Below are 19,637 nucleotides of genomic sequence, written 5' to 3'. Positions count from 1 at the left end.
CTGAGCTTTAGAAGCAGGAAAGTATTTTGTCAGGAAAGCTCTACACAAATCCTCCCATCTAGTAATAGCACCTCTGTCCAAACTCTTCAACCACTCATTCGCTCTGTCCCTGAGAGAGAATCCAAACATCTTCATTATGATGGCATCTGGTGGCACTCCATTCTGCTTAATAGTGTCGCAGATATCTAGAAACTGAGTAATGTGAGCATGCGGGTTTTCGGAAGCCATTCCACTAAACTGTTCAGCTTGCACCATGTTTATCAATCCCGGCTTCAGCTCGAACGTGGTAGCTTGCACAGTTGGTCCCCATCTGCCTCCTTGAAATTGATCAACCTGAGGCTGATACATGTGATTCAGTGGTGGCTCTGGTGGAGGAGCCCGGTTGCGCCTGCTCTCCTCTCTCTCTTCATCTAGCTGCCTCTGAAGATTTGTCACTGCTCGCACTAGAGTTTCAAGATCCATGTTATTCTGTTGCTCTGCCATTGCTTGCTTCTTCTTTTCGCGGTTGTCTCTTTTGTGCTGCTTTTCGATTTCCAAGTTCAAAGGTAGAAGATGTTCTTTTCCTTTGGATCTCGTGATCATACACTCCTGAGACAACAAACAAAAATCAGAAACAAAAATTTAAAAACTAAAAATAAAATTAAACCACCGCCTGAAATAATGCTTAAGTCTAATCAGAAATATTAAAATAAATTCTAAATAGTCCCCGGCAACGGCGCCAAAAAAGTTGGTCACTATTATTATAGCAACAAAAACTACAACTAAACAGTATAATTGTAGCACATAAACAGCAAGCAGAGTATCGTATCCACAGGGACTATTATGACGAATCACCTTAAGTAATCCTAACTAAACCCTAGTAATATTCAGGTAATCACCAATAAGAATGAAGTAGGTAACTTAAATCAAAACAAACCAAATAAAATAGGATAGAAAACTCAATTAATAAAAGACAACTGATCCTAGGGCAGTAAATTCATTAACTAAATCTATGCAATTAATCTATTAATCCTATGTACCAATTTAATCCAGTTATGATGAGAGATCACTTAATTAATCAATCACTCTCGCTAGAGCAGCAACGATCGTAGATTAGTAAATTATCTATCTCCGTTAGGTCTCAAGAAAATCTACTAACTCTCAATAGCTCCTAAGAATAGCTCCCTATGATCCACCTATCTCCGCTAGGTCTCAAGGTTAAAATCATATCATACATTCCTGAATCCGCTAAACAGTTATCTCCGCTAGGTCTCAAACCGAATAGCTAAACATGCAAACTATTGATCAGATAATTCACAAGAAATTAAGCACCAGGAATTATGAATCATAAACTGGAAGGCACAAAGGTATTAACAAATAAATCACATAAATTCAATCAACTATTTACAAACCCTAGAATCAGCTAAACGAAACTAGCCAGACATACTGAAATAAAACATAAACATAATTAAAAAGAACGCAATAATAAAAACTGAATTAAATAAAACCCGGAATGAATGTTGAATGACAGCTGAAATCTTGCAGGAAAAATAAAGCTAATGTATGGAAGCAATAAAATTCTAAGTCTAAAAATAATAAGAAGAAGAAAAGAAATAAAGAGAGGTAAAGAGATGTGAAAGATGTGTCTAATAGGTCAGGGAAAGGACCTATATATAGGCACAGGGGATAAATACAGTGTAGAACTCGAAAATACTGAGAAAATATAACAAAACCCGAAAATTCCCGAAAATTCGGAAATTTCCGTCAACACTATTCACTGCTGTGCGCGACTTTCTTATTTTGGTCATAACTTTCTCGTCCGAACTCCGATTTATGATCCGTTTGTGTTCATGAACTCGTGTCGAGACGATCTACAACTTCTATCTCAGATAAAGTTTCTAAATTCGAACTCAATAAACTTGAAATTTCCTTCAAAGTTCGAGTAAGAATCATATTTCAAAAGATAAAGCAAATTAAGCACAAAACAATCATCCAACACTCAATTTCCTATAAAATTAACATTATATGAACACTAAAAACAATGGAATCATGAGTGTTATCAATTCTATGGGTGGTGGTGCATGGCCGTTCTTAGTTGGTGGAGCGATTTGTCTGGTTAATTCCATTAACGAACGAGACCTCAGCCTCCTAACTAGCTATGCGGAGGTATCCCTCCGCGGCCAGCTTCTTAGAGGAACTACGGCCTTTTAGGCCGCGGAAGTTTGAGGTAATAACAGGTCTGTGATGCCCTTAGATATTCTGGGCCGCACGTGCGCTACACTAATGTATTCAACGAGTTTATAGCCTTGGCCGACAAGCCAGGGTAATCTTTGAAATTTCATCGTGATGGGGATAGATCATTGCAATTGTTGGTCTACAACGAGGAATTCCTAGTTCACAAAAATAGCCTACGTATGTATTCATCCCCCCCCAATACACATGTCCTTTCAACCCTCAGAGAACCCAATAATTGGTATCAAAGCAGGTAAACTAAACTATTTTCATTAAAACTCGTGTCGTTCCCTTTTAGAACTATTTTTGGTGGACAGGGGGAGTATAAGTAAATAAAAAAATTTAAGAATCGCATCACAGTAGACTCTAATTCAGGACCTCAAGCATGGGGCATTAGCCACTTATCGCTAAGCCAGCACACGCACACTCAGTGACTTTTTTATGCCAATTTAAAATAGGGTAGTTTTAAAATGTTGAAAAGTATGTTTGCATATACATTATCAAATGTGAGTATTTTTAATTTTCACTCTAAACTAAAAATATTCATTTGAAATCTTGATTTAGGTGGCGTTTATTTTGGAGGATTAACATTGATAGATAAAAATAATAAGGTTAATTTCTTGTTTACTTTGATGAATTGAAACTTTGAGATATCCCAAGACCTTGATTATTTTTATCATTTGAGTTAGTTTTGCTCGGTTCCTATCCCATTGAAAAAATGAGATTGGAGAAATCTTCTTCTTGAAGATGAAAATATCCAATCATGCATCTTATCAATCATGCAAAGTAAACACCCCCTTAGACTTTTTTTTCTTCTTTATCTTAATTTGAAGAATAGATGTCTACTGAATTTGAAGAAAATCAACATTTGTTGCGTTTCTTCCCGTACACAATGCATTTGTCCCATTAGGTTTTCCTGGCAAGGTTTTAATGAGGCAATATTTTTGTTTTAGGGATCGGTCAATCAAGGGAAAGTATTGTAAATATATCTTCTAGATATATCTTATGTGCGTTGACCAAAAAATCTCCCTAAAATTCTAGCTTCCTACTTGTGTAAATAGAGGCCTTTGACCCTCATATTAAATACATTCAATACATATTTTCTTCTCTACTATCTTGTTTCTCTCTAGTTTATAACAATGATTGAAATGTTCGATTTATTAATTATACATATGCCATTAGGAGTGGTTTAATAGTGGAGCTGACAGTTTCATATGTTTGAGTCATTTTAATACCTTATGTCTAGTTTTCTAAAGGGGTAACCGCTGCCACCGTCGCCCCCTCCCCTTCCCCCACCCTCTGCCGATGCCACCACTGCTGCCACCGGTGGAAGATCTCCCTGCCACCTCCGTCACTTCGTCTCCGACCGAAATCGATACTCTTTCCCCACCACACGGCGAAGGCGGCGACAGATCTGAAGCCCAGATCCGCCCAGGCGCTTTGAAGCTTCATCCTCCTACGAAGGTGTCGACAGATCTCAAATCTTTGAAGCTTCGTCCTCCAACGAAGATGGCGACAAATCTCGAAGCTTTGATGCTTCGTCCTCCAACAAAGGCGGCCAAATCTCGAAGCTTTAAAGCTTCGTCCTCCAACGAAGGCGATCGGCCAGATCTCGGTGATGGTATAGCGGTGGTGCAGAGGGGATGGTGGTGGTGATAGCGGTGATAGCGGCCAGATCTCGATCAGCCTGATTTTGTTAAGCAAGTCCAACCGGGGCATGGTAGTGTTATAGCGGTGGTGCAGAGGGATGATTTGAAATTAGGTTTCAGAGGTGTGGTGGTGCGGCGACGCCGGCGGCGGTGGCAGAGGGCGTCAGCGGCGAGTGGGGTGGAGGGGAATTAGGGTTTGGAAATGGCGGAAGGTTGGAGAAGATGATGATGTGGGTTGTTTTATTTATTTTCTTTTTTTAAAGTTTTTTTCCACATGTCAAAAATAGTCTATGTGTCAATTTTCGGCTGCCAACGCATCAATTTCGGCTGCCACCGTGTAATTTCCGGCACCGGATTAAGAAAAAATCGATGACAGGATAAAAACGCAATAAAAAAATTGTGCATTTTAGAGCCACATTTTTTAAAATAGGAGCAAAAATCAATTCCGTGTAAACGTGGATTTACAGGCAATTACCCATTTTCTAAATTGCAAGGTATGAGAAGTAGTTGTGAATAGACCTACAAAATTCAAGAAAAGAGAATCATTTATTTTAAACAAATAATTTTAAAGATTGCATGATGATGGACATGAATATGAAGTTAATTTATTTTAGAGTGGTGCTATTTGGCCATATTGTGGCTGGCCATAAAAGAGTTAGCCAAAAAAAATCGGTTGAGTGAAAAGGAATTTTACAATTATATCCTTAAAGTATTATACTATGTCTTATCTTACGTATTATAGCATAATTAATTCGGTTATCTCTCCCGATAAATCCCCATGAATCTGTTTCTCTCTCCTTATAAATTCCCATAAATTTGGCAGAAACCTTTTCTTCTCTTTCCTTTAAATCTCGCTTCCTTTCATCCTTCCCCTACTGTTTACTCACAAAAAAACTCTGCTAGAGAAACTCTGCTAAAATTCCAAATATTCTTCTAATTTATGGAAGAAGCAATTAGAAGAGCAAAACTGATTGAGATTTTTGGTGAGTGTTCCGACACCGAAAGTAATGGAGAGAATGCAGTTTTAAATGAATTTCCAGAGCAAAAACAAGAAGTTTCACATGAATTACAAGAGCAAAATCAAGATCATTCATGTGGAGTTCTAAGACAGAATGAAGAAGATGCACTTGAAGTTTTATGCCTAAATGAAGAAGAGCAGATGGAACAAAATGAAGACGATGCACCTGAAGTTTTATGCTTAAATGAAGAAGAGCAGATGGAAGTAGAATCACAAGAGATTGATATGCGAGCAATCAACGACATGTTGCAAAATGGTCCTCAATCTGGAATGGAATTTCAAAGTAGGAAATGCCTCTTTGCAGCATATCAAGAGTATGCAAAGCATAAAGGGTTCAGTGTATCAACTAGAAATGTACAAAAAGAGAAATATCTCATGATCTCATGTGATAGGGGCCGAAAGCCAAATGCTATCAAGTACAGTAAAAGAATCAATTGTTCAGCCCGTGTTAATGCAATAAAACAAGATGACGATCGTTGGAAGGTGTCGAGCGTGTGCAATACTCATAATCATGATTTGGAGCCACACATGTCTATCATGATGCCTGCTCATAGGCATTTGTCAAACAACATGAAGAGACAGCTAGAAGCACGTGATATGGCGGGCATACGAGTATGTAAGAATATAAGATTGCTCGAAGTTCTTGCCGACGGACCATCTAACTTAGGAGCGTCAGTGAAAGATTGTAGAAATTTTATTGATCAGAGAAGACGACTAAGACTTGGAGAAGGTGACGCAGCAGCCATTTATAATCTATTTAAGACGTTGCAACAACAAGATAGGAATTTTTTTCATCTCATGGACCTCGACGACGATAATAGACTCTGCAATGTGATGTGGATTCATCCTCGTAGCCGAGCTGCGTATGAGGAATTTCATGATGTGGTGAGCTTTGACACTACGTATCTTGTAAATCAGTACAACATGCCGTTTGGAACCGTAGTTGGAGTTAACCATCACAATCAATCCATTCTACTTGGATGTGCTTTATTCACGAATGAGCATGCCGAATCATTCAAATGGTTTTTTACCAATTGGTTGGATGCAATGGGAGGTGTTCAACCGACGGCAATTTTGACCGATCAATGCGAAAGCATTAGAATTGCTTTGAGAGAAGTTATGCCAGATAGCATTCATTGGTTTTGTCTTTGGCATATTGTTTCCAAGACCCCCCAAAAGTTCAAAGGTGTTCCTGATATCAATAAGGCCAATTCCGACTTCAATTCAATGTTATACCATAGTTTAAGCGTGGACGAGTTTGAAAGCAGGTGGGATGAATTTTTAATTGAACATAGTTTACATAACAACAAGTGGTTGAAGGACTTGTATGGTGAAAGACAGAGTTGGGTGCCTGTATACTTGAATCATATCTTTTGGGCCGGAATGGTGTCTACTCAAAGAAGTGAATCGATGCATGCTTTCTTTGATGGGTATATTACATCGAGGAGTACTTTGAAGACCTTCGTTGAGCAATATGAAATTTCTATCAATGATAAGATTCGCAATGAGCTAAAAGCAGAATATGCTTCAAAGTGCAGGAACCTTCAATGTGTTTCAGAATTTAGTTGGGAAGAACAGTTTGCTATGGTATACACTAACAATGTTATGTTGTTATTTCAGAAACAAGTGAAGCGGATTTGGAACTGCAATGTCAATTCGATGGAAACTATTGATACTTCACGAGAGAGGTATGAAATTTTAGAAAGAAGCAATTTAAGTGGATGGTCGCATAAAGAATTCGATTTCATCGTTGAATATCGGCCAGTTGGAGAATATATCTATTGCAACTGTCGAAAATTTGAGTGCAAGGGAATTTTGTGTTGTCATATACTTAAGGTTTTAAGTTACAAAAATATCCAGAAAGTGAATGACAGATACATACTTCGACGATGGCGAAAAGATGTGTATAGGCCATATTTTAGCATATTTTTTGCTGGTGGATACCCTCACATGACAAGGGAGTACAAGTTATTTCAAGAGCTTGAAAGAGAATTTCAGCATTGCAGCGATTTGGCTATTGGTTCAGACGAGAAGATCAACTTTCTGAAATTGAAGTTTAAAGAAATTAAAGATGAGCTTATGAAGTGGTCTCCGGTGACTGCAGCTCGTATTCGAGAAGATGCTACTAATACCGGAGAAGCTCAATGCTCAGGAACTCCTATTTTAGATCCATTGGTGACTCGTCGCAGAGGAAGACCAAAAACTAATCGAATAAAACATCCAGTCGAAGCTAGTCGGTCTCGTGGGCGGAGAGCTAATTCAGGCTCGAGTTCCAGAGGTCGTGGACGAGGTAATGCACGCGAAGGTAGCGTTGCAACTTGTTTTGGAATAGGGACATAAGGAGGTGTAGTTCATTAGATTCATTGTTCTTCAGTTAAGGCATTTTGTTGTTGGGGTGATTGAAGTTGTTGGGGTATTTTTATTGTTGTAATTCACGTGAAGGTAGATTAATGTACTTGATGTTGTTGGGGTATTTTTCTTGTTTTTTTCTTTAACATTATCAGTGGATGAATCATGGCAATTAGCCTTAGTTTGATTTTGTCTTAATTTTAGTTGAAGAATTTTGTCGAACATCTTATGTGCATGCCTTTGAATTTTGTAGAAGATCATATGTTATTAGTATGAGAGCCCTTAATAATCCAATCTAATCTAATCTCGTAAATCATCAAGCTTTAATGAACCATCGGATATTGTGAAATATAATAAAAAACAGAGCATGCAAATAAAACAGAGCATTAATTATTCCATCGGATATTGTGAAATATAAGAAAAAACGGCTCGTTGTCTATCACAAGTTGATGATATTGATATCTCTATTGTAGGATTAACGTTACGGTAAAGCTATCAGGCCATATTATGGCCGGCCATAGAGGGGTATATTAGTAATATTTGAGGGATATAATGAATAAAATAATCTAGATATTATAATGCCTTAATCTTAAATTACATATATAACCTTTCTGTTTCTATTCGAAGTTAGAGAGACAAAAACCTATAAAGTTGAAAAATATGTACTGAACTTTTTATTAAAGCATTTAGAGATAGAAACATTTCTTCTTCATCTTCTACATTTCTTCTTCTACTACTACATAAGCACCTCTCTTCATGAAGAATAAAAACGCTCGCTTTGAAGAAGTGAACAATTATCACCAGCAGCCCTTGAAGATGCTCTCTGCAGATTCACACCAAATGCTTCTGGAACACCCGCAGCTTATCCAAATGCTATTGGAAGACATAGATTTCACATATTTCTATTGATTTTGTATTATTTTTTAGTTGATAAATTTTGTCAAACACTTTGTGTGCCTCATGAACTTGAGCAAAATTTTCATATGATTGATAGAACATACTTCATAACCAAAAAATACATCTTTTTCATATGATTATTTTAGTTGAGAAATTTCGTCTAACACTTTGTGTATGTGATCCTAATGAAACTCAAGATAAAATTGAGATGGTTGATAGAACATAATAGCATACCAAATTATATCGTCAATAGCATAATACTTAGAGAAAATTTGAGACGTCGATAACATCTCATATAACATACCAAATTATATCTAACTGGCCTGACATTACAAAATACTTAGGAAGATAAACTTGACAATCGATTAAATATAAACGATTACATAAGAAATATTCTAAATCTCGCTTGAGCTGGAATCTGGAACAATCACAATAGGATCTTTGGAGCTGCCTTCGCCATATCCATGTTTGGTTCCCGACGGCATCATATCCACGAACAAATCATACAACTTAAGCAGCGGGTTATGCCCAAAGATCAAATCTTTCATGTATTGATCTCATCGACCATTGGAGTATTAAAAGTGAAATCCTCAATTCGAACTCATCAAATTTGATTATTAATTTTGAAATTTCAATTCTAATCCATCAAATTGAGTATCAAAAGTGGATTTGCTTGGGTATACTTCTTTAGGATTTCATGATATCAACACATTGGTTCTAAATCAGAAGCATCAACATATCATATGTCAAGTTTTGATCTTTGGGCATAACCCGCTGCTTAAGTTGTATGATTTGTTCGTGGATATGATGCCGTCGGGAACCAAACATGGATATGGCGAAGGCAGCTCCAAAGATCCTATTGTGATTGTTCCAGATTCCAGCTCAAGCGAGATTTAGAATACTTCTTATGTAATCGTTTATATTTAATCGATTGTCAAGTTTATCTTCCTAAGTATTTTGTAATGTCAGGCCAGTTAGATATAATTTGGTCTGTTATATGAGATGCTATCGACGTCTCAAATTTTCTCTAAGTAATATGCTATTGACGATATAATTTGGTATGCTATTATGTTCTATCAACCATCTCAATTTTATCTTGAGTTTCATTAGGATCACATACACAAAGTGTTAGACAAAATTTCTCAACTAAAATAATCATATGAAAAAGATGTATTTTTTGTTATGAAGTATGTTCTATCAATCATATGAAAATTTTTCTCAAGTTCATGAGGCACACAAAGTGTTTGACAAAATTTCTCAACTAAAAAATAATACAAAATCAATAGAAATATGTGAAATCTATGTCTTCCAATAGCATTTGGATAAGCTGCGGGTGTTCCAGAAGCATTTGGTGTCAATCTGCAGAGAGCATCTTCAAGGGCTGCTGGTGATAATTGTTCACTTCTTCAAAGCGAGCGTTTTTATTCTTCATGAAGAGAGGTGCTTATGTAGAAGAAGAAGAATAAGAAATGTAGAAGATGAAGAAGAAGTGTTTCTCTCTCTAAATGCTTTAGTAAAAAGTTCAGTACAGATTTCAACTTTATAGGTTTTTGTCTCTCTAACTTCGAATAGAAACAGAAAGGTTATATATGTAATTTAAGATTAAGGCATTATAATATCTAGATTATTTTATTCATTATATCCCTCAAATATTACTAATATACCCCTCTATGGCCGGCCATAATATGGCCTGATAGCTTTACCGTAACGGAGTGGTGCTATTTGGCCATATTGTGGCTGGCCATAAAAGAGTTAGCCAAAAAAAATCGGTTGAGTGAAAAGGAATTTTACAATTATATCCTTAAAATATTATACTATGTCTTATCTTACGTATTATAGCATAATTAATTCGGTTATCTCTCCCGATAAATCCCCATGAATCTGTTTCTCTCTCCTTATAAATTCCCATAAATAACTTCGCTTACTAATTTATTTTGAATTTTTGTAAATTTTGGCTCTTCTTTATTTCATCTCAAGGAAGTCATTTATTATAATCCACCCCCAATTAAATTTGTAATACCCCGTTTCCTTATGACTAAGTTTAGTGAAATTTTGAACTTAGAATTTGGATGATTCACGCCAGAATAAAAAAATGATCAATTTTAATTCCAACAAAAATGATTTAACTAAATTTAGTTATTTAAGCACATTTATTTAATTAAACAATCAAACATTCACACGAGCTATTTATTTAGCGAACATTGAACGATTTTTACAGTTTCTATAATTATATCCTGAGGAATTTTAATTGTCCAATCAATATCTCATCTCACACCAGCCACCCTACCATCACGCTTGTACCCTCAAATAGGGATGACAATGGATCCGAGACCCGGTCCAGATCCGCAGATCTAGACCATTTTTTCCGAATTTGGACCTTGCAAAATTTGGACCTGACGGATCTGGACCACTCTCTAGTAGTAGATTTAAAATCCAGATCCGATCCAAATCCGGCCCGTGGATCCAATTATATTTAAACATAATATTTTTATTTTTTATTTTTATCAAACCCTAAACCTAAATTCCTACGTTTAACGAGTGCATTTCTTGTCGTTTGCATTCTCGCTAGGGTTGTAATCGAATCGAATCGAATCGAAACGAATATCAACATATTCGATTCGTATTCGTGAAATGAAACTATTATTCGATTCGTGATTCGATTCGTTGATATTTTCGAGTTATTCGATTCGATTCGAGTATTCAATTCGTTGTATAGTAGTTCCTTAAATTGTTTTTCCGAATATTCGATTCGAGTATTCGATATGATTCGATTCGAAAATATTCGATTCGAAAATTTGAAGTGGAAAAAATCTGGGTTCGTAATATGCCTCCAATTTCACAAAACTTCCATGGATCACCATTAAACTAAAATCTGCAGCTTCCTTCAGCAAAAGCAACAGTAGAAAGATGGAACGGCAAAGTTCACACAATTTTTGGATACAAACATTAACATAAAATCGAAATTGGAAAACAAAAATCAAACCCAATTTGATGCAGGCGGCGACACGGCGCGGTGCAGATGCAGGCGCGACAAGCGGCGCGGCGACGCGGTGCAGGCGCAGATCTTCGGCGGGGGCACGACGACGCGGTACAGGCGGTGCGGCGACACTGTGCAAGCTCTGGAGCAGGGTGGCGAGCAGACCTGCGACGCGGTGCAATCTCTGGAGTAGGCGGCGATGCAGATGCAGGCGCGACGAGCGGCGCGGCTCGGCGACGCAGTGCAGGCGCTGCGGCGGTGCGGTGCAGGCGCAGATCTTCGGCGGGGGTGGGGCAGAGAGCGATGGAGGCAACGATCGACAGGGCGGCGCAGCAATTTTTTCAAACCCTCAATTGCAATTTTGAAATGGGGAAGAAGAGGCTACACTCTTTAGGGCAGCGACGCGGCAGGCTGCTAATTAGATTTAGGGCTACACTCTTTTTTTACTAGTATTTTTTTTAAAGAGAGGGTTAAAAAATGAGATATTACAAAAATAATAATTTAAATATTGATATTCTATATATATAGTATATATACACAATAAGGGTCAGAATTAAACATTAAAAAATTTTAATTAAAATTATATATATATATATATATATATATATATATATATAGGGTGTGGTTCTAGAGAGAACTACATTATTTGTGAGAACGGGAGAACCATCAAATCTAATGCATCCACTGTAAAAATTAATGCATTCGCTATTAAAATTAATGCACTAAAAAATTAAAAAAAAATGCTCCCTTCAGGATTCGAACCCAGGATCTGCATTCATCCAACAAGATGATGCATCCACCGTAGATCTTGATGATCGAATGGCTGAAAATGGTTCTCCGGTCTTCTTTTATTTATGGTTCTTTCTTGAACCTCTCCCTATATATATATATATATATATATATATATATATATATATATCGAATCGAATATCTACGAATATCGAATCGAATATCAAAATTTCATATAAGTATTTGAATAATAATCGAATCGAATCGAATATTTATTATCGAATACGAATCGAATAATTTCGAATACGAATCAGACAATTTCGAATCGAGCAAAATTATTCGATTCATTTACAACCCTAATTCTCGCTGTGGCACAGCCGCACAGACAGACTCGCATGCAATGTGTTTAAAGAAAGTCTAAATTTATGGCAAACATTTTCTTGTAAAATTGAAGGGTAACATCTGTGTCAACAAATAAAACACTAATTTCGGATACTAGTAATGTTTATTTAATTATTATAGTTGTATTATGTTTTGTCAGCATATGTTTTGGCAATTTACAGAATATGTTTTGGCAGAATATGTTTTGGCAATTTACAAAATTAAGAAGATGAGTCTTATTTGATTCTTTTTGGCATTTAAATATGACTAAATGATCGACTTGACGAGTGGCATTAATATGTGGTAGCTCTATAAAAATTGATCGTTTCAATATTAGGATCATTATGTTCTTTCTTATTTTGGATTGTTTGATTTTAATTGGATTATGATGTTCTTATTTATTTTGAATTGTTTAATTTTAAATGAAATATGGTGTGTTTTTTGGTTATTGAATAATTGTTGAAACTTTAGACAAATTGTTATGATTTTTATTTTAATGTTTAATTAGTTTATAATATATTTTATAAAAAAAAAATAACATGGATCCGGGTCTGAACCCGAGATCCCGTGAATCTTATGAATCTGGGTCTGGATCCCATTACCCGAGATCCCGTGGATCTTATGAATCTGGGTCTTATGAATTTGGGTCTGGATCCCATTTTTTTGAATCCAATGAATCTGAATCGGATATGGATCTAAGTGAAAAAATATGTATCTGGACCCCATTTTATACAATAGCCAAGTTCTCTTATCTCATTTCGTTCACTTCCTCTCGTTCCACAACCCCCAAACAGAGTTCAAGTGCAGAGCCACCAAGCAAATTCAGGCAGCCAACCATTTCAGAATTTAAGATTGAGAAACCCAAATTCATGTTGTGTAAAGATTTCCAGCCATTCAATTGAATCACACATTATACGAATTTTCCAGCAACCAACTTCCCCACACAGCAAATCCAGATTTTTTTTTGTATTCTAAGGTTTTGAAACAAATGACATTACAAAATCATGTGCATACCATCTATTCATATATATTTACAGATGAAGCATGTCTGTTTTTAAAAAAGAAAATGAAGAAGAGTAAGAGTTGTGCTTGTTGAGTCTGGGTGTTGGTGTCTGACCGAGTCTACTGTCGAGACCGGAAGTGGGGTCGCGGCGGCGGTTTCGGTTGATATGAGGGAGAGCGGAGGCAGCCTTGGAGGCTGTCTTCTGCTGAGTTCAGTGAGGTAGAGGGATGAGGCGAGAGAGAGAGATGGTGACTGTGGTCGCGGTGGCGGAGGTTAACAGGAGAGGGTAGGAAGAGCAGAGGGAGGCAGGGCTCCGGTGGCGGCTGGGTTGCTGTCAATCGGAGGAAGAGAGATAGAGGGGACGACGGGCGGCGATTGTAGCTTGTTGCTGCTCGCCGGTCTGTTGCAGGGAGTCGGCGGCAACAATCGTCGTTGCCTGAGGACAGTGAGATGAGATGGCGGTGGTGCCTACGGTCGCCGGAGTTGCTGGAATTTGAGGGAAGAATTGGTGAGAGGGGGAGGGAGAGTGCCGATGATCTGTGAGAGACAAGCGGGGTACTCGTCTGTTAGATTTTGAGGAAGAGAGAGGAAGATAGCCGAGAGAGAGATCTGTGCGTTTGAGAAGGAGAAGAAGAAAGGAATTGAGGGCTAGAAGTTGGGCTGTCCGGTTTTGGGGGGAGGCTGTTGGGCCGAAATTCTTATTTTAAATTCAGCTGGGCCCATTATCTTATTAAAACAATTGGGCTAATTTTAAATGGTGTTTAGGCTGTGCAGTTTCTTTTTTTTTTCTGGACTGCACTCAATTTATTTAATTTGACTATTAATTATTTTAAAGGATGATTTTGCATAACAATATTATTTTATTATGTGCATATTTAAGTAATTACTTATCATATGCTAAGCATGACATGACATTGCACTTGCATCATGCAATAAAAGATTAAATTGGATTTTAATTGTAAATTCTGTTATTTAAGAAAAATCGAGTAAGGATATTGTTGGTGTTCTTAACTCAAGAATTTTAGTTTTCAAATATTTATTAAATTTTGAAATCCCTGCGTGATGAATTAGGAGTGTTTAGCAGACTCACTAAGATAATAAGTTAGCTTCACGAGACCTATTAAGAATGAAATTTCTTGTAAACTTTGTGGACCAAGGGGATTAACGCTGCTTTTCCAAGACAGGTTTATATGTTAATGATCTTCAGGCTTTGCCTATCCAGGTGGGCTTACTTTCCAAATGTATAAAGTATGATTGAGTTATTAAGCTCCAAATGTTTTAATGAAATGCAAACTGTTTATTTAATGAAATGCAAACTGTTTATCCAATAAAATATTTATGTGCCATCTGGTCTGTTTAAAGCTCGCAAAGTTAATCAATTGAGGTTCTCTTATGACCTAATACGTTGTTTGAGAATTGTGTACACTTGTTAGCTGACTCGGTGGGTTGATCTCCATCGGGCACTAACCAGAGGCATTATAAGGGTACTCGGCTGGATGTGTTCCGGAGCATAAGAAATATGAGGCTTGCTTGGGTAGCGTCCCGAGGTCAAAGTAAACTTGTCTGGGTTACGCCCTCAGTTCAAGTAAGCAGGAGACAGAGATCCATCGGTGACTAAAAGGTCCGGGATAACAGCGAATAACAGAAAGGGAGTGTGACATGTGCGCACAAATGAAAGAAATGTTTTAACATGCTTAGAAGTTCATTTACCTTAAAACCTTCTAAGTCATGTCAAGTATAATTGGATAAACTGTCTTTACGAAAATATGAAATGTTTCAGAAAATGCATGTCCACTCAGTACATTAGTACTTAGCCCAAAAATACTTTCAAATGTTTTCAGGTTAGCTGACTGGTGCTGACAGGACGGAGCTGAGGCTAGGGTTAAATTCCTATTTTAGACTTCCGCTGTAGCAATTACTCATATCCGTCTTTTGTTTCATCATCTTAAGATATTCATGTTAAATTTCAAATGATATACCTGACCGAACTTAGACTCTTCACTACTAAATTTATGCTAATGAATGTCGGTTGTCAGAAGCATGAAACAAAACTTGTGATCCAAAGGAGCATAGCCCGACTTGATATTTTATTATTCGGTTTTTAACAAGGTTTTTCCCTTATTTATTTCTATGAATTATTCACACTTCGATTGTATTTTTCCCTTCAAGAATTGGGGTGTGACAAAATTAAAATTGTATTGATAATGAGTCGAAATATTAACCTTAGATTATAAGTGTTTCTTAGTCACATATTAATAATAAATTTCTTTCGAGTCTCAAATTAATATATATAACCTAGCTATTTGTTGAATTCCAAATTGTTGAAACTCTAAAAGTTGGTGTATCCTCTATTATTTCCATATATTTACATTGCGTGAGTTTTTCCTTTCTTTATTGGTGAATGAGTTTTTTAATATTTCTCCCTCATTAATAGAAACTAGAACGATCTCCCGTGCGATGCACGGCGAGTATCGAAATTAAACGACATCAATTACTCAATAAAATTTTGGTTTTGAAAACGTAAATTTTCAACTTTGTATAAAGTGTAATGACAATTATAGTTATTAAATAATTAATAATTATTTGATAATGAAAATTAGCATTATATTTTATTATAATTATAAAGTATGATGCTTCATAATAAATAAATAATTCACAAATATAAAAAAATAATTTGAAATTATATTTTTTAATATATATACTAATTTCATCTACAAAGTTAAATTAACATTAATACAAAAAAATTATTTAAAAAAAAAGAGTTATAAAATGAACCAATATATATTCCTTCACCTCTATTACATTTAAACTATTATAATTAAAAAAATATATGTAAACACAAACACATGATATTTACTTATTTTTATCTAAAAATACAAAAAAAATAATTAATATAATAGAAAAAAGTAAACATGTCATTAAAGAAAAAATTAACACTCATTAAAGTAGAGAGGAAAGAACAAAATACTAATATTTTAAAACTTTAAATTATCATAACTTATTCATTCTAAATTAATTTTTTTATCAAAAGATCAAAATAAGAGATAAATTTTGTAGCAAAGAGATAGAGGAGAGAGAAAAAAAATATAATAACAACAATTATTAAATTACAATAAAACAATTTCGATATAATATTAATAACAACAATAATAATAGTGCAAAAAAAGGAAGAGATAAAAATATAAAAGAATAGAGAAAAAGAAATAGGAGAGAGAAAAATAATTACCATAAATTTTTTAATTACAATAACTTATTTGTTTCAAATTCATATATTATGATTTTTATACCAAATTAAAGATCTTGTCATTATCTTTAATTTAAGATACATATTGAATATCTTTCCATATATCAATTTTAATTTTTTTTAAGAAAATCACTAAAGTATGAAAGAGAGAGTAGAAGAGAGAGAAATTGTATGAAAAAAATAGTGAAAAAACGTGTGATAGAGAGAGGAGAGAGAAAATGTGAAAAAATGCAGTAGTGGAAGGAAGGAGAAAAATTGGCGGGAACAAAAACTGGTGTTTCATATATATATATATATGTAAATAAGAATTTCCTTAAAAATATTTATCTAAGAAATAGAATCACAAAACCCGAGCCGGTCCATAATTTAGAGAAAAACGCCTTTTTCAGCACACTCACTCTCAGTGGAAGAGGAATAATGGCGCCGAAAGAGGCGATGGCTGCTGCCGACGGCGGGCCGCCGGAGGTAACTCTGGAGACATCGATGGGCCCCTTTACTGTTGAGATGTACTACCACCATGCGCCTAGAACCTGCGAGAATTTCATAAGGCTCGCTCGCAAAGGCTACTACAACAACGTCAAATTCCACAGAATCATTAAGGTTCGTCGTCTCTCCACATTCCTATTCTTTCTTGCTCTAGTTAAAGCTTCGTCGATTCTGTGAATTATTTATTTATTTATTTATTTTGCAGTCGGTTTTGTGCTTTTCTGTATTCGAATTTTAATGTTTATTTTCTGGTGTTTGAAGGATTTCATTGTGCAAGGAGGTGACCCTACCGGAACTGGCAGGGGTGGCGAATCCATCTATGGGTTTGTGCTTTCACATCTCTCTCTCTCTCTGCTTTTACCTCTATTTGCTAGTTGCTTGTGTATACTTCTTTAGGATTTGTTTTTCTCTTGATAAATAGGATATGAGATATTTTAGATGTTATTTTCATAAATTTCATGTATGTGTGTTGAAGGTACTTAGTGTAGATGCTGATTGGAGCTTACTCACTCTTTGCCCTGGATTTTGGATCGGTTAGGTTTTGTTTTGTTTCTGTATGTCGTTGTTATTTAGCTAATCATTTTCTAAATGTCCAATGAAGATGTTATATGCTAGGGTTTCTCCATTTCTTTTTGGGATTTATGCTATGTCTGTATTCTCTTATACCAGAATTTGTCCAAAAATATTTTGTTTACGAATTACACCTCAGTTTTGGATGAGGTGGAATGATGCTTCGTCAGAAAATTTTGGTTTAATCCTTCAGTTTCTTTTATTTTTGCAGCAAGCACTTTGATGACGAGATACACAGGGAGTTGAAGCACACAGGTGCCGGTATCTTATCCATGGCAAATGCTGGTCCAAATACTAATGGAAGCCAATTTTTTATAACTTTGGCTCCCGCACCTTCTCTGGATGGTAATTATATTAGTCCAGAAAGTTTGCATATGAAGAATATTTTTACAATAAACAACATCGCTTTTCCAACCTTGATGTCATTAAGTTCGAGAATTGACATATGATATGTTGATGCTTCTGATTTAGAACCAATGTGTTGATATCATGAAACTAGGATTTGCTTGCAAATGAGATTATTGGATCCATTTATTGTATTCTGTATGGAGCTTGATGAATTCCATGCTTCCAATTCAAAGTTGATTTTGTAAATTCAATTATTGTTGAGGTACCTTGTTAACCCCGGAATTTTATGCAAGGAGCAGAGTGATCAAGAGATAAAATGTGGGATGCTATTGTTATTCATCTGTTGTTTTTGCTTTGGTGTTTTGATCTTCGTCATCTTGATTTAGATGCAATTATTAATTATATTTTACAACTTTTAGCATGCCTTTATTTCATGTTTTGACAAGTGTGTCTGTCTTTATAGGAAAACATACGATATTCGGAAGAGTGTGTAAGGGAATGGAAATAATCAAGAGACTTGGCAGCGTTCAGACTGACAACACCGATCGGTATGCTCATTGAGTTTTTATTCTTTGTTGTGTGCATTAAACTATATTGGGTGAAACAGTAGCATACGTGAATGTAAAACTGTAGGTTGGCTTGGCCTGGCAGTAGATAAGACATTCCTCTCATTCATTAGTCTTTTGACAGTCAATAACAATGAAGCCGTAGTTTCATCACTATGTAGTTGTTAGGGATGTGCCATTCCCCAGATGATGTTCTATCTCCATTCAATGGACTAGTTTGTTGTGTAAAACATGTACTTTCTTCATGATAGTGTCATTAGTACCATTCACGAGTCATTCACCTGACCTTTGATTTGTATCATTTGTGTGTTGGGTCTGATGTGGTTCTTGGTTAGTGCAGGCCTATTCATGATGTAAAGATACTTCGCGCAAATGTTAAGGAATAGCTCTTTACTGCATCAAGTTTCGAGGGATTAGCTGCTCACATCCTTACATGACTAGTTAACTGTTGAGTCCAGATAAGTTTCACGAGGGACTTTATTTTCTCAAGCCTTGAATTTCCAGTTTGCCCTTCTGTTTGTTGTGACACACACATTGGAAACTCTCTCTAGTTGAGAACCTATTTATTATAACCAGAGTAAATCTGGGTCGCGCAGGTACTGAGAATTTAGTGAACAGATCAAACCATTTGCTCATTTACTGTACGTTTTGAAGGATCTGCAGTACTAGTGTGGCTTCATGTTTTGATACAGATGGGAATGGAATCGATATTTCTTAATTTCTTTATTATAATCCAACCTATATAAGCTACATCAGTTAATGAGATTGTAAAATAAGAGGTATCATGATAATAGAGGAAAATCTAACATATACATTATCATGTTTACAGTAAAGTTGGTTAGTTTATGTTTTTGCTACCACTATGTAGGCTGCAGTTTTCCTCTCGTGGGCATTGCCTAACTATTCACATTTACCAAGAAAAAATGGCTCATTTAAATTAAGTAACTTTTTGTGACATTGGATATTTAGGTTAAAAATAAAAAACCACAACAGAGGACAAAATAGTTGCAAAGGCATAAATTAAAGTGTTAATGGGTAAAACTGCCTACTTTTGATAATATACATTTCAAGCACTTATTGTCGGTGTGCTGTGATTTATTACATTCAATGACTTTTTTTCCTTTTTTTTCTTATAAATTGTACTCCCTTCGTCCATAAAAAATACTAGTCATTTATAATCATTTTGAGATGTCCACAAAAATTAATCAA

The 19,637-nt window shown here is 35.8% G+C and overlaps 1 protein-coding gene across 1 annotated transcript; it reads left to right on the top strand.

Annotated features, from left to right (window-relative positions):
• Window positions 1-16,767: 16,767 nt before the first annotated feature.
• On the top strand, window positions 16,768-19,146 carry LOC130996692 (peptidyl-prolyl cis-trans isomerase CYP18-2). The gene is made up of 5 exons (XM_057921990.1): window positions 16,768-17,058; window positions 17,206-17,267; window positions 17,726-17,859; window positions 18,326-18,410; window positions 18,769-19,146. The coding sequence occupies exons 1-5, from the start codon at window positions 16,876-16,878 to the stop codon at window positions 18,812-18,814; spliced, it is 510 nt and encodes a 169-aa protein (XP_057777973.1). The 5' UTR covers window positions 16,768-16,875; the 3' UTR covers window positions 18,815-19,146.
• The last annotated feature ends 491 nt before the right edge of the window (window positions 19,147-19,637 follow it).

The sequence above is a fragment of the Salvia miltiorrhiza genome, chromosome 8, assembly GCF_028751815.1.
Source record: "Salvia miltiorrhiza cultivar Shanhuang (shh) chromosome 8, IMPLAD_Smil_shh, whole genome shotgun sequence".
Lineage (NCBI taxonomy): Eukaryota > Viridiplantae > Streptophyta > Magnoliopsida > Lamiales > Lamiaceae > Salvia > Salvia miltiorrhiza.
The sequence above is the reverse complement of the archived record's forward strand: the minus strand, read 5'-3'. Positions and strand labels throughout refer to the sequence as shown.